This window comes from Pongo abelii, chromosome 19 (assembly GCF_028885655.2).
Source record: "Pongo abelii isolate AG06213 chromosome 19, NHGRI_mPonAbe1-v2.0_pri, whole genome shotgun sequence".
Classification (NCBI taxonomy): domain Eukaryota; kingdom Metazoa; phylum Chordata; class Mammalia; order Primates; family Hominidae; genus Pongo; species Pongo abelii.
Genome location: NC_072004.2, coordinates 31615161 through 31628700, shown reverse-complemented (window position 1 = coordinate 31628700; position 13540 = coordinate 31615161). Strand labels below are relative to the sequence as shown.

Genomic DNA, 13540 nt, shown 5'->3' with positions numbered 1-13540 from the left:
GACCCCAAATTGACCACAGTTATGAGAGCAAATCGTTTCATTTTTATTAAATTTTATTTTTCATGGAAAGCCCTCCTTTTCAAAACAGCTATGCCCTTTTCAGATGGACTGTGTCAGACTTTCCATGCCGTCTTGAGTTATGGTAATCAGTTGATAGACTAGATGATGGCATGATGCCATTGCAGTAAACATGTCGTCCTTTCCACGTGGAGCCATTGCAGTGCAGATGTGGCCTGTGCATCTTCACAGAGTGGCTGGGACTGTCTGTGTGTCAGCCCCAGCAGGCTTGGTGGATGCCGGCAGCCCAGGTGCATAGCTGGTGGGCACTCCTCCTCCTGGCTGCATCGGGTTCCTTCCATGCTTCCTCCTCCTACCTCCTGGGATCTTTCCTCTTAATTCCCAGTTTTCTCAGCTGCTTTGCACTGCTCCTCAAATGTGATTGGTGTTGAAAGGGGTTGGACTGAAAGCAAACTCACTGAGGGGTAAGCGTGTGAAGCTTAACCCTCCTGCCAGAAACTTACTATTAGAGAAAAGCTCTTATCCCAGTCACACCTTGAGTCAGGGAGGAATCCTTTGGGAAAGGATGTAGCCAGGGGGCTGGGGTCGCTGTTCGTTAATGGGCAGCTCCCTGTTTTGTGTGTTTGACAAAGCATTCTTAGGACCATCAAAGTATCTAGGAAGTGTTGACGGTTCAAGATAGAAGTGTTTTTTTTTTCTTCCGGACTCTTTCACACTAAAAAACTGCACAGAAATCCATTGTATTATGGAATTTAGTTTGAAAGAAGCTTCCATTTGAGTTATGTTAGACTCTCAGTATATCTTTCCCGCAAAGGCACTAGGTAGGCCGGCCTGTGGATGCTGTTTACAGCTGTAAGGCATTTGATGACCATTCGATGTGCAGAAAACTTCCATCAGGGACACACAGATGTTATTTGCTTCTCTCTGGTATTGTCTCTTTCCTCACATCTAACTTGATCATATTTTCCCCCCAAATGGACAGGCACACCCATTAGGACCACCAAATTGTCTATGATGACCTGATCTTTTCAAGTATTATGTTAAATTATGGATCCTCCACCCAAATTGTGTTTTGGTGCAAACTAAGAGAGAGAAAAAGAGAGAGAGAGAGAGAGAGTCAGACAGACTTTTAAATCAATGTAATTCTTGTTAATTAAAACAACCTATGCTTTTCAGGCTTGGTGTGGTGATCTTGACACAGTGAGCCTGATATTGATGGATCATCATTGCCCAGGATCACGTAGCAAGCTGTTCTAAGCAGCATTCCTGAGCTGTGAGCCTGGGCCCAGCAGCAGCACCTGTGGAAAGTGCAGGTTCTAGGGCGCACCCAGACCTGCTGCCAGCTGCATTGTCAGAAGACTCTTGGAGTTGCTGGACTTGAAAAGTGCCATCCTTGGCCATTTATTCCATTTTAGTTGTTGTTCACTTCAATTTTTTAGATGAAATTGAAAGAAATGATGAGATTATTTAAAACATATGGGTCCTAGTGGGGACCACCTAGAGCTTTCTAAAATTCATCATTTTGCTAAGCAACTTTAGGCTTTCTGGACAGCTCTTGTTAGTGGAATTCATGGGAACATGTTGAAACTTCTCAGAAGTGATTTGCTAATCGCTTGCCCTCTTCTGGTGCCATGTAAATCATTTTTGAAAAGCTTAGAAATTGTGCCCTGAGAGATAAGCCCTCTTTTAATTTGAAATTGCTGATGTCGATGTTAACAGAAGTTCATCATCATCACTGCACGGGTGAAATCGCTGACATTTGGCGAAATCCGCCTGCTTTGCAGAATGCGCGTATCCTTCCACACATGCCAGGAATTTCTAGCATAGCTGGGCGTGTCTCAGCCTGGGCGGGAACAGAGTGAGGGTCAGTCCTGCTATGCTTCCCATTCTGCTGTGTGATGCAGAGGCTTGTGTTTGTGTGGGTGTGTGCAGTCTCCTCCTCACCCCTCCACATCCTGGTTATTGACTGACCAGAAATGGCCTGCAGTTCTTTTGGGAGATTTCATCCACACCATGCCTTTTGTTTCTGAGTCCATGGTGAAGAATACCCATGGAAAATTGTGCAATTAGTGATTCTGTGATTTTTGTTAAGAACAGTTCCAAGTCCAAAAGAATGCAGCTTGCACTAAAACGTAACAGTCCATGAGCCTATCGTGCCCTCTTGTGTTTTCTACATCCTGTGAGCTAAGAGCTTTATTTACATGAACATTACATGAAGATGTCCTACTTCAGTTCCATACGTAGTTTGAGTGGAACATGGCCACCTCCATCTGTTCACGTACATCCATGGCTGCTTCCACCCACAATGCAGGGGTAGGTTTGAATGGTTGAAACAAGACTTTGCAGCCTGCAAAACCTTAAATACTTACTATTGCATTAAGAAAGACCTCATATCAGGGTACTGCTGGCCTTGTAAAATGAGTTTGAAAGTGTTTGCATTTCTTCAGCTTTCTGGCAGAGTTTGCAGTAGTCTGTTTTCTGTTACTTATAACAGAATATGTGAAACTGGGTAATTTGTAAAGAAAAGGAATTTATTTCTTATATTAAAATTTATAGGAGCTGAGATGTCCAAGCTCAAGGGGCTGCGTCTGGTGAGCGCCTTCTTGCTCTTGGGGACTCTGCAGAGGTCCTGAGGCTGCACGGGGCATCACATGGCGAGGGGGCTGAGGGTGCTAGCTCAGGTCTCTCTTCCTCTTCTTAGAAAGCCACCAGTTCCGCTCCTGTGATAACTCGTTAACCCATTAGTTAATTAATCCGCAGATGTATTAACCCATTCATGAAGGCAAGGTTCCCCATGACCCAGTCATCTCTTAAAGGCCTCACCACTCAATACTGCCACATTGGAGATTAAATTTCAACATGAGTTTTGGAAGGGGCTAATATTTAAACCATAGCAAAGTTTTCTCTTTTTTTCGATGATGGAATTCATCAGTTAAGTGATCAGGTCCTGGGCTTTTCTTTGTCGGAGAGTTTATATTACTGATTCAATCTCCTTACTTGTTATTGTTTTGTTCAGATTCTCTGTTTCTTCATGATTCAGTCTTAGTAGGTGGTATGTGTCTAGGAATTTATGAGTTTGTTCCAGGTTATCCAATTTATTGCTATGTAATTGTTTGTAGTTTTTTGTGTTTCTTTGTGTCTAAATGGCATCAGTTATGATGACTGCTCTTTCATTTCTGATTTTGAGTTTTCTCTTTTTATGTTAGTCTAGGTAAAGATTTGTCAATTTTGTTAGTCTTCAGGAAACCCAACCCTTAGTTTTGTTGATCTTTTCTATTGTTTTTCTAGTCTCTCCTTTATTTGTTTCTGCTCCAACCTTTGTTTTTTCCTTCCTTTGCTAATTTGGGGTTTAGTTTGTTCTTTGTTCCTTCAGGTGCAACATTAGGTTTTTTGTTTTGTTTTGTTTTTTGAGACAGAGTCTCACTCTGTCACCAGGCTGGAGTGCAGTGGCGTGATCTCGGCTCACTGCAACCTCCAACTCCCTGGTTCAAGTGATTCTCCTACCTCAGCCTCCCTAGTAGCTGGGATTACAGGCACGTGCCACCACAATGAGCTAATTTTTGTATTTTTAATAGAGACGGGGTTTCACCATGTTGGCCAGGATGATCTTGATCTCCTGACCTCGTGATCCACCCACCTCGGCCTCCCAAAGTGCTGGGATTACAGGCGTGAGCCACCGCTCCCGGCCTAACATTAGGTTTTTTTATTTGAGAGTTTTTTCTTTTAACATAGGCATTTATTGCCATAAACTTTCCTCTTACAACTGCTTTTGCTGCATCCCATAAGTTTTTGGTGTGTTGTGTTTCAATTTTTGTTTCTCCCAAGATATTTCTAAACCTCTCTTCTGACTTTTTTCTTTGACCCAGTAGTTATTTAGGAGTATGTTGTTTAATTTCCATAAACTTGTGAATTTTCCAAGATTCCTCCTGTTATTGATTTCTGGTTTCATACCACTGTGGTCAGAAATGATACTTGAGGCCAGGCGCGGTGGCTCATGCCTGTAATCCCAGCACTTTGGGAGGCCAAGGCGGGCAGATCACCTGAGGTCAGGAGTTCGAGACCAGCCTGGCCAACATGGTAAAACCCCGTCTCTACTAAAAATGCAAAAAAATTAGCTGGGCATGGTGGCATGCACCTGTATTCCCAGCTACTCGGGAGGCTGAGGCACGAGAATCGCTTGAACCCAGGCAGTGGAGGTTGTAGTGAGCTGAGATCTTGCCACTGCACTCTAGCCTGGACGACAGAGGGAGACTCCATTAAAAAAAAAAAAAGAAAAAAAGAAAAGATACTGGATATGATTTCAGTCTCCTTAAATTCGTTAAGGTTTGTTTTGTGGCCTAACATGCCATCTATCCTGGAGAACCTTCTGTGTGCACTTCAGAAGAATGCATATTCTGATGCAGTGTTCTGTATATGTCTGTAAGGTCTGTTTGGTCTAAAGTGCAGGTTGAGTACCCTGTTTTCTTATTGGTTTAGGTGATCTGTCCATTGTTGAAAATGCGGTACTGAAGTCCCCTACGGTTGTGGCATTTCTATCTGTCCCTTCAGATCTTTTAATATTTGCTTTATAGGCCGGGCGCAGTGGCTCATGCCTGTAATCCCAGCACTTTGGGAGGCCAAGGTGGGGGGATCATCTGACATCGGGAGTTCGAGATCAGCCTGATCAACATGGAACAACCCTGTCTCTATTAAAAATACAAAAAATTAGCCGGGCATGGTGATGCATGCCTGTAATTCCAGCTACTTGGGAGGCTGAGGCAGGATAATCACTTGAACTTGGGAGGCGGAGGTTGCCGTGAGTCGAGATCGTTCCATTGCACTCCAGCCTGGGCAACAAAAGCGAAACTCTGTCTCAAAAAGAAAAAAAAAAAGAAAAAAAATACTTGCTTTATATATCCATAAATAGTGCCACAAAAGCGATTGGTAATGGGGTAAATGTTACCGCCATGTGTGCCTGTTTTGGCTGAAGTGTTGTTTCTTTGTAGGTGAATTGCTGTCAAATACAGTTTTATGCAAGAGGCATACTAGTAGCCATACTGTTAATAATTTGCACGTGCCAGGATTCAGCTGCAAAGAGTGTATCAAGTGCCCGCATTGAGTACCTATAAGGCATGCTCTTGACTTTCACTGACAGAGAGGATGCTCCTGGGTGACATTCATGTGTGACTGGGCTTATCAGAATTGTGACTTGAATTTGATCAGTAGTTTCTTCTCAAGAAGTTAGGGAGCTACATATTAGAGGCCCTGCCTTTTTGGCTTTATATGATTGCAGATAAGGGGTTGGCAAATATTTTTAAAAACAGCCAGATTAGGCCGGGCGCGGTGGCTCACGCCTGTAATCCCAGCACTTTGGGAGGCTGAGGCGGGTGGATCACGAGGTCAGGAGATCGAGACCATCCTGGCTAACATGGTGAAACCCCGTCTCTACTAAAAACACAAAAAATTAGCCGGGCGTGGTGGCGGGCGCCTATAGTCTCAGCTACCTGGGAAGCTGAGGCAGGAGAATGGCGTGAACCTGGGAGGCGGAGCTTACAGTGAGCCGAGATTGTGCCACTGCACTCCAGCCTGGGCGACAAAGCGTGAGACTCCGTCTCCAAAAAAAAAAAAAAAAAGAGCCAGATTGTATTTTACGCTTTTCAGTCCCCGTGGTCTTGCTGCAAATACTCAAACCTACCCCTGCAGAGAGAGTGAAAGCAGCCCTGGATGTAGGTGAACAGATGGGAATGGCCATGTTCTAGTCAAACTTTGTATATGGACAACTGAAATCTGAACTTCAACACATTTTCACATGGCGTGGAATCTTCTCTTTTCAAAATTTTTTCTTAATAGTTAGAAAATGTAAAACTACTCTTAGCTCACAAGTTGTGGGAAAGTAGGTAATGGGCAGAAGTAGCTCCTGGGCTGTGGTTTGCAATCTGCTGTTGTAGGTTGTAAGAGTATGTTCTAGAAGGTGGCACTCTATGGCCCTGGGTGAGAGTGGCCTGTCCAATACTTTCTGCTTCTCCTGCTGGTGTTGCTGGTCTGTGGGCTGGGCTGTTGGTGTCTGTGGTTATGGTTTGAGTGGGTCCTTTTCCAGAACTTCTGCCTGGGACAATGGTTCCTCTATGTGTAGTGAGGGCGGGCTACGGGGGTGTACGTGGAGCTCAGGTGCTGGCAGTGCTGCCAGTGAGCTGGAATCTGTGTCCCATCATGCTGAGCTGTGTTTGCAGCCCTGATCGTTGTCAGCCCGTTAGCAGGCAGGCGTTCACTTCTGTCTGACCTGGATAATTAAGTCATGCTAATTGCTGCAGCTCCTGGCACAGTTTCTTCCAGCCTAATTGGGTAAAATGACAGGCAGCTGCTGTGTTGGTCTGCCCTCCTGGGCTTCTACGGCTGCTCCAGTTAGCACCCGCTCTTACTGTTTGCACCCAGCATGCAGGTTCGGTTCCCTGTTGCAGAGACTCCAGTTGCACTGGGTACTGACTTTCCCAGACAGGAAGGCTGTGGGTAATGCTGGCCTTACCTCCAAGGCAGGCTCTCTATTATTTTGTCCACTAGTGAGTCTTTTCCTGTTCTAATTACATCTCTGCTGTGGGATTTCAGAGAAAATCAGCTGATCTTTTGTCTCCTGCAGGGCGGGAAAGGATGCATAGGAGTGGTCATATCATCCTACATGCATTTCACCAACATCTCAGCCAGGTAGGATGATGTCAGCTCGCTGTCTTCAGGTGCTAAAAGCTGAGCCTGCATGGGGCTGAAGGCTGTCTGCGCAGGAGCTGTTCTGGATACCAAGGGCTTGGCTGACCTGTGTTTCCCATCCCCCAGTGCTGGGGTGGTCAGTGCCTGGAAACCCAGTTTCCAGTTAAGCGTTTACACTTGTGAAAGTGGCATTTTCCAGGTTGGGTGACTGTGTATGATTGATTCTAAGTACTTCCATGGAGGCATTAAAAAAATAAGTGGCCCCACTGTCCCTTGTTCTTTAATAGAGAATTCTCTAATAAAAAATAACAGAGATAAAAGTCACGATTATGAAAAGAACAGAGTGGTCTCACTAAATCAGCTCATACCTTGTATATAATGATGGTGACAGCCACCTCTTTTGCAGGCACTGGGCCTCTGGGAAGTATACTGAATATTTTCCTTTTCTCCCTGAATTCTCCTAACTAACCCATGAGGCAGTTAGTATCATTCCCATTGCATGGATGAGGGAGGTGAGGCTCAGAGGAGCCAGGCAGCTTGCTCATGATCCCACAGCCTAGGAGTGGAGAGCCAGGTCTGGGCTGGTTTCCATAAGATGGAACTGTAATCATGGAGACTTTGGAGGTGCCACTTGGGTCCCCTTAGCCAGACATGACACAAACACGGCAGGGCCACAAGGACCTCAGCCCTATGCCCATCCTCCTGGCCTTGGGCAGCTGTGGTGTACACCTGAACCCTTCCCAGAGTGCAGATCTTCACTCTCGCTGAAATGCAATGCAGAAAATATCATTATTTATGGGGTCTGCATTTGCATCTGCCCTGTCTTCTCAATGGCCTCTTTGTAAAGCCTGAGCTTTCCATTCTGAGGAAATAGAAGCCTATTCATATCAGCCGATAAACCTTTTCCTTTCTAGCACCAAGGAGTGAAATTTGACTTTCTGAATGTTTTCTCTGGAAACCAACTGGGGAGTTGGTGTCTGCCAGGGAGGAAACCAACCCCCAAGTGAAAATCAGATACCCTCTTGGTGAGAATAATCATCGGTGTGTGTGTGTGCCAGGAAAATCGAGATTCCTGGGCACATCCATCCCTCAATGATGCCAAAGACATTTGGTTGGTAACTAAACATAGCCTGGCTGGTTCTGGACAGAGACCACCTGAGCCTGAGCACTTCTGTTTTTGTTTTTGTTTTTTTTTGACAGACTCTTGCTCCGTTGCCCAGGTTGGAGTGCAGTGGTGCAATCTTGGCTCACTGCAACCTCCGCTTCCCGGGTTCAAGTGATTCTCCTGCCTCAGCCTCCTGAGTAGCTGGGATTATAGGTGTGTGCCACCATGCCCAGCTAATTTTTTGTATTTTTAGTAGAGACAGGGTTTCACCATGTTGGCCAGGCTGGTCTTGAACTCCTGACCTCAGGTGATTATTCGCCTCGGCCTGCCAAAGTGCTGGGATTACAGGTGTGAGCCATCACGCCCAGCTGCAACTGAGCATTTCTATCCCCAGCAAAGTAGTACTGCCTGAACCGAAGTTCCATGCACTGTGGGTAGTCCTGGATTTTTTGGGAAGGGTAGATGTCTTAGGGCTAAAAACACCCCTTTGACCTCTTGCTACAAATTCTGTTTTCTCTCAGTAGTCAATATGTATTTCATCTGCATGTGTCAGGCAATTTACATGAATCTCTCTAAGCCTCAGCATCCTTACCTGGAAAATGATGGTAGTCCTACTTCCCGGAATGTTGTGACAGTTCAACATATGTTACACAAAAAGCACTTAGAACAGCATCAGTACTCAGGTATTGGCTACCATTAACGCTGCTGTGATTAGTAGGAGTAATAGTATTAAGTGCCTTTCAATTAAATGGGCTGATACCACATGCTCTTTGTGACTTGCTTTTCTACATTAATATCATTTTATACGCATCGTTTCCCGACATCATTTCAGTGGCAGCATAGCACTTTATTCAACGGATATGTTATGTATTTAAGCATTTGTTGATTTTGCCTATCCAAGTTGCTTCCAGTTTTGTCAGTTTTGTGTGTGTGTGTGTGTGTGTGTGTGTTTAAGACGAAGTCTCACTCTGTCACCGGGGCTGGAGTGCAATGGCGTGATCTTGGCTCGCTGTAACCTCCACCTCCCAGGTTCAAGTGATTCTCCTGCCTCAGCCTCTCAAGTAGCTGGGATTACTGGCACCCGCCACTATGCCCAGCTAATTTTTTGTATTTTTAGTAGAGACGTAGTTTCACCATGTTGGCCAGGCTGGTCTTGAACTCCTGACCTTGCGATTTGCCCACCTTGGCCTCTCAAGTGTTTTTTTTTTTTTTTTTTTTTTTTTGGTAATTAAGGTTGCTTCCAGTTGTTTTCTACTGCAAAGCTTGCCATGATGAACACATTCTTATACATACATCTTTGATCATTTCTACAATGTTCCCTCTTAGATTATATTTCAGAAGTAGAGTAATCCCAGATAGCACAAGCACATGTTTGAGATCTTTATCACAAACTGCAAACAGAAGAAAACAGAAACTTCAAGTCACCAGAGAAGAAGAACATTCTTGTATCAACACCATAAAAATAAGAGTTATAAAGACAAAACCAGTACTAATATTATTACTACTACTAATATTACTATGGAAAATAAACATTGGTCAAAATGTATTCTCAGCATTTCATAAAACAAGTAAATTTCAGAAAAAGGAATGCTTAAAAGTCACTGGGAGGCTATGGAGCTGCATTCTCCTGCTCAGTATGTGATGGACTCGGTGCTAAAGTGGGCCCTTCTGTTTGTAACTGCGCCACCAGCACAGCCCCTTGCCTAGTAAATGCACGTAGCAAGTTGTCCATTTTATAGCATTCTGTGAAAGTCAAATCACACTCAACTTACTTTTGAGTATGTTTCTTTCTCCTCCTGCCTGTCTCTCTACCGGTATTTTTATGAAGTCCACAGTGCTTATGTACATCATTTTTCTAGAGGGGCACAGACACGTTTTTCTAAGTAAGGGGCCCACTTTATCAGGTGTTGTTGTTGTTGTTGTTGTTGTTTTGAGATGGAATCTCACTCTGTCACCCAGGCTGGAGTGCAATGGTGTGATCTCTGCTCACTACAACCTCCGCCTCCCGGGTTCAAGTGATTCTCCCACCTCAGCCTCCCAAGTAGCTGGGATTATAGGCACCCACCATCATGCCCCGGTAATTTTTATTTTCGGTAGAGCCAGGATTTCACCCTGTTGACCAGGCTGGTCTTGAACTCCTGACCTCAGGTGATCCGCCTGCCTTGGCCTCCCAAAGTGCTGGGATTACAGGTGTGAGCCACCACACCCGGCCTATCAGGGTTTTAAGGAAGCATTTGGCCCAAATGAGTTGGAATTGTTAAGACACTGCACTCATATTCCAGGATTTGTGCTGAAGTCATATCAAGAAATCCCACGAATGCCCTGCTGTGAGATTTCTGGAAGTTTCTGTCAGACACTAACTGTGAGCACTGTGGACCTGGCATTGAAGGTCAACTATATTGTTGAAAAGCAGGGTTACTTTCAATCACTTCAAAAACAATGCTGCAGCCCCGAGGCCTCAGATACATTTCCAACCCCGGTGCCCTGCAGTGTTCTCAAGCCCAGTCCTGGGAGTGACATACTGGTGGGGCACAGGCTGGCCCACTTGTGTCTTGAGGGTGCCTCTTGGGACTTCATGGGGGGGTCCGTTGACTCTCCTGCCCTGGGTTGCTCCCTGCATCCTTGTGGTCCTGAGACTTGAGTCTGCCTGCTTGTCTTGCACAGAACCCACTTAAAATGGTCTTTATTTAGGACGTAGGGTGGCCAAGGGACAGTTTTGGACACCAGCCCTACCACTTGCCTGCTGAGATGCCTCAGTTGGTTCTTCTGCAAGCTGGGTATTCAGCACTCTTAAGAATCATATCTTTAGATAAGGAGCTGTTATTTCAGATGAGAATTCTGACCCTGCACTATGGCTCCCACTTTGAGCACAGTATATTCCTGCAGGGGAAATGAAGTCTAACAGGAGACAGGTGGATTGGGTGTGCACAGGTGCAGCAAAGGGTGAAGCCCCCTGTGGGAGCTGGTCACTTTCAACAGCCATGAGACACATCCCCCATCACGCACCCACGTGGTGTGAGCTCCATTGAGTTATCTCTCTCTCTCTCTCTTTCCCCTCCAGCGCCGACCAGGCCCTTGACAGGATTGCAATGAAGAAGTTTTATGATGACAAAGTTTCAGCTTTAATGCAGCCTTCCCAAAAACGGTATGTATACATCCCCAAAGCCAGAGTGAAGAGGTGAATGAAATTTTACATATAAAAATGTGAAAACAGAAGAGGCATCTCTTCTGTCCCAATACCTAAATGGTATTCTTGGGTCATGCCAAAGACTGTGAAAGTGGTGGGGAGGCTTGTCCCTCCCGGAGGTTAAGGACCTAGCCATCCTGTGAGTCTGTGGTGAGAGAGAGCCCCCTATGCTGCTGGCTTGCACTGACAGGTAGAGGGAGGACTTGCTCCAGTTGGCATTTTCCTCTCTTGCAGTGAGTGTGTTTTGATTTCCATTATTATGTTGGAACTTGGTTCTATTGGCTAGACCAGGGGTCAGTGAACTCTCTCTGCAACAGACTAGAGAGTGGATATTTTAGGCTTTGCAGGCTACAGGATCTTTATCGCAACTGTTCTAACATGAAAGCAGCCCTGGGCAATATGGAAATCAGGAAATGTGGCTATATTCCAATAAAACTTTACTTACACAAACACATTAGCAGTTGCACTTGGCCAATTCTTGTAGCTCATCAGTTCCCTGAGGCCACGGAGTATTTTTCTGTCATGCTGCCCATCTCTCCCTTCTCTACTTCTGGGCATGGCCCCTGGAATGTGCTCAGTAAGTGGTGGGGAATAGCCATGGTGGGGTGCAGAACTTTCTCCTTTTGCTACCAGCCCCAGCAGGCTGAGGTCAAGAACCTGAGCAGGGCTGGCTGAGAGGCAGTGAGAAGGACCCACAGCTGGCTCCCCATCCAGGTGCACTTCCTCCACAGATGGTGACACCTAGAGCCAACCAGGTAGCTCCATGGCATATTTCAAAGCCCACAGCAGGGAATTTGTAGGAGAATTGCCAAGGTGATTGCCAAATGGTGTTCTGTTTTGGAGACAGGTAGTTGCACACCCGACCTTGTGTATGCAAGTTTTGATGCCTTGTATGTTTTCTCCAGTGCAACTGAGGGCTATGTCAGCAGACACGGGGGTAGACGGGCAGAAAGGGATTTCAAGCATCACCAGAGGCACCTTTTCCTTTTGTCTTGCTATTTCCAATGGCATGGCTCTGTTTCTCTTGAAACCGGGTGTGTTGGAGGAACATGGGCTAGGGTGTGGGACCGTGGTCAGCAACAGGGCCCACATGCAATGCAAGTTGCATGCAGAAAACCTAGCATATTTTTTTCAGAAAACCTAGCATTTTATAAAATATTTTAGTTAAACAGTCACTTCTGGTTTTTTTTTGGAACCATTAAATGTTATTTCTTTGTTGAACAGTTTCCAAAATCGTGACATTCATATGACCTCCTGCATGGAAAATGAGGTGTAAATAGGGAGTAACTCATGCAGAATGCTTGGCACACAGGAAGTCCAGCTGTCGTCTTTCCTTTTTTTTTGTTCTTATTTCTTACGGCACCAGCAGCTTGTTTATAACATTAAAAGAATATGGGTAAAGGGAGAAAATATCTCCTCATTTTCTTTTTTTTCTTTTTTTGAAACAGAGCCTTGCTCTGTCACCCAGGCTGTAGTGCAGTGGTGCAATCTTGGCTCACAGCAGCCTCAACCTCCTGGGCTCAAGCAATCCTCCCACCTCAGCCTCTTGAGTAGCTGAGACTATAGGCACACATCACCATGCTCAGCTAATTTAAAAATTTTTGTGGAGACAGTGTCTCACTGTGTTGCCCAGGCTGGTCTTGAACCCCTGACCTTGAATACTCCTTCTGCTGTGGCTTCCCAAAATGCTGGGATTGCAGGTGTGAGCCACCGTGCCCTGCTCTTCTCACGTTCCCATGCCCAGGGATTTCATGCATCCTTCCCGTCATTACACATTTGAAGCCAGAGCATTTGCATTGTTTAATGTTTGCTGGATTCAATTTTACATACCATGGTTAATCCCTCTGCTCCTGAGATTAGGGAAATGCCCCTTATTCCTTGCTCTTTTCTTTTTATCTTGACCAGAGCCTGCATGAAAAGATGCTCACCAAATGGTAATCGAGCATGTAAACGAATGAATGCATAAGATAGATCTGGAGGAAAGTTTGAGACCAGAAGAACGTGTGAGGACAGCTTGTATGGGAATAGGCTCTGTGATGGGAGGTTTCTCTGTTGTCCTGAATGGCCTGGGAAGTGGGATGGGTGCGCTGCAGGCTGTTTTAGGACTGAGCTCAAGAAATCATTTTAAAGTCAAACTCGTAATAATCACTCTTGAGAATAATTAATTAGCAAGGAATTTGTGACTGGGAAGCTCAGAAGTCTCAACAGCAACTCTGATGGGAGGTCAATCTTTGTTACCTTGTTTGTTACACTAAAACACCATGGAGCAGTTGGCCCATGGAGCTGACCCATAAAACTTACACGTGCCCATGTAAGTTTTCTGTTTTTATACCTTCCTTGTCTTCAGCAAATCATGAGAAGCAGCTTGTTGACACCCCGGTGTGGCCTCCTGTTGGTGCTCATGACCACCATTGTGTTACTGAGGCACCCCTGAACTTCCTTCCCTAAACTTGGAAGCCTTCCTCTTTGAGAAGTAGTTAAAAAGAAATACTGGGTGTGGCACAGTGACTCTAGCCTGTAATCCCGATTCTTTGGGAGGCTGAGACAGGACA

At 45.4% G+C, this 13540-nt stretch overlaps 1 protein-coding gene across 1 annotated transcript in view; it reads left to right on the top strand.

Annotated features, from left to right (window-relative positions):
• Nucleotides 1-13540, top strand: part of LOC129051270 (tensin-3-like) — a 252609-nt gene that overhangs the window by 113995 nt on the left and 125074 nt on the right. Inside the window, exons 8-9 of the mRNA XM_063718537.1 lie at nt 6632-6696; nt 10863-10946. Of these exons, the coding sequence (XP_063574607.1) occupies nt 6632-6696; nt 10863-10946 (149 nt within the window). The remainder of the gene's footprint in view (nt 1-6631; nt 6697-10862; nt 10947-13540) is intronic.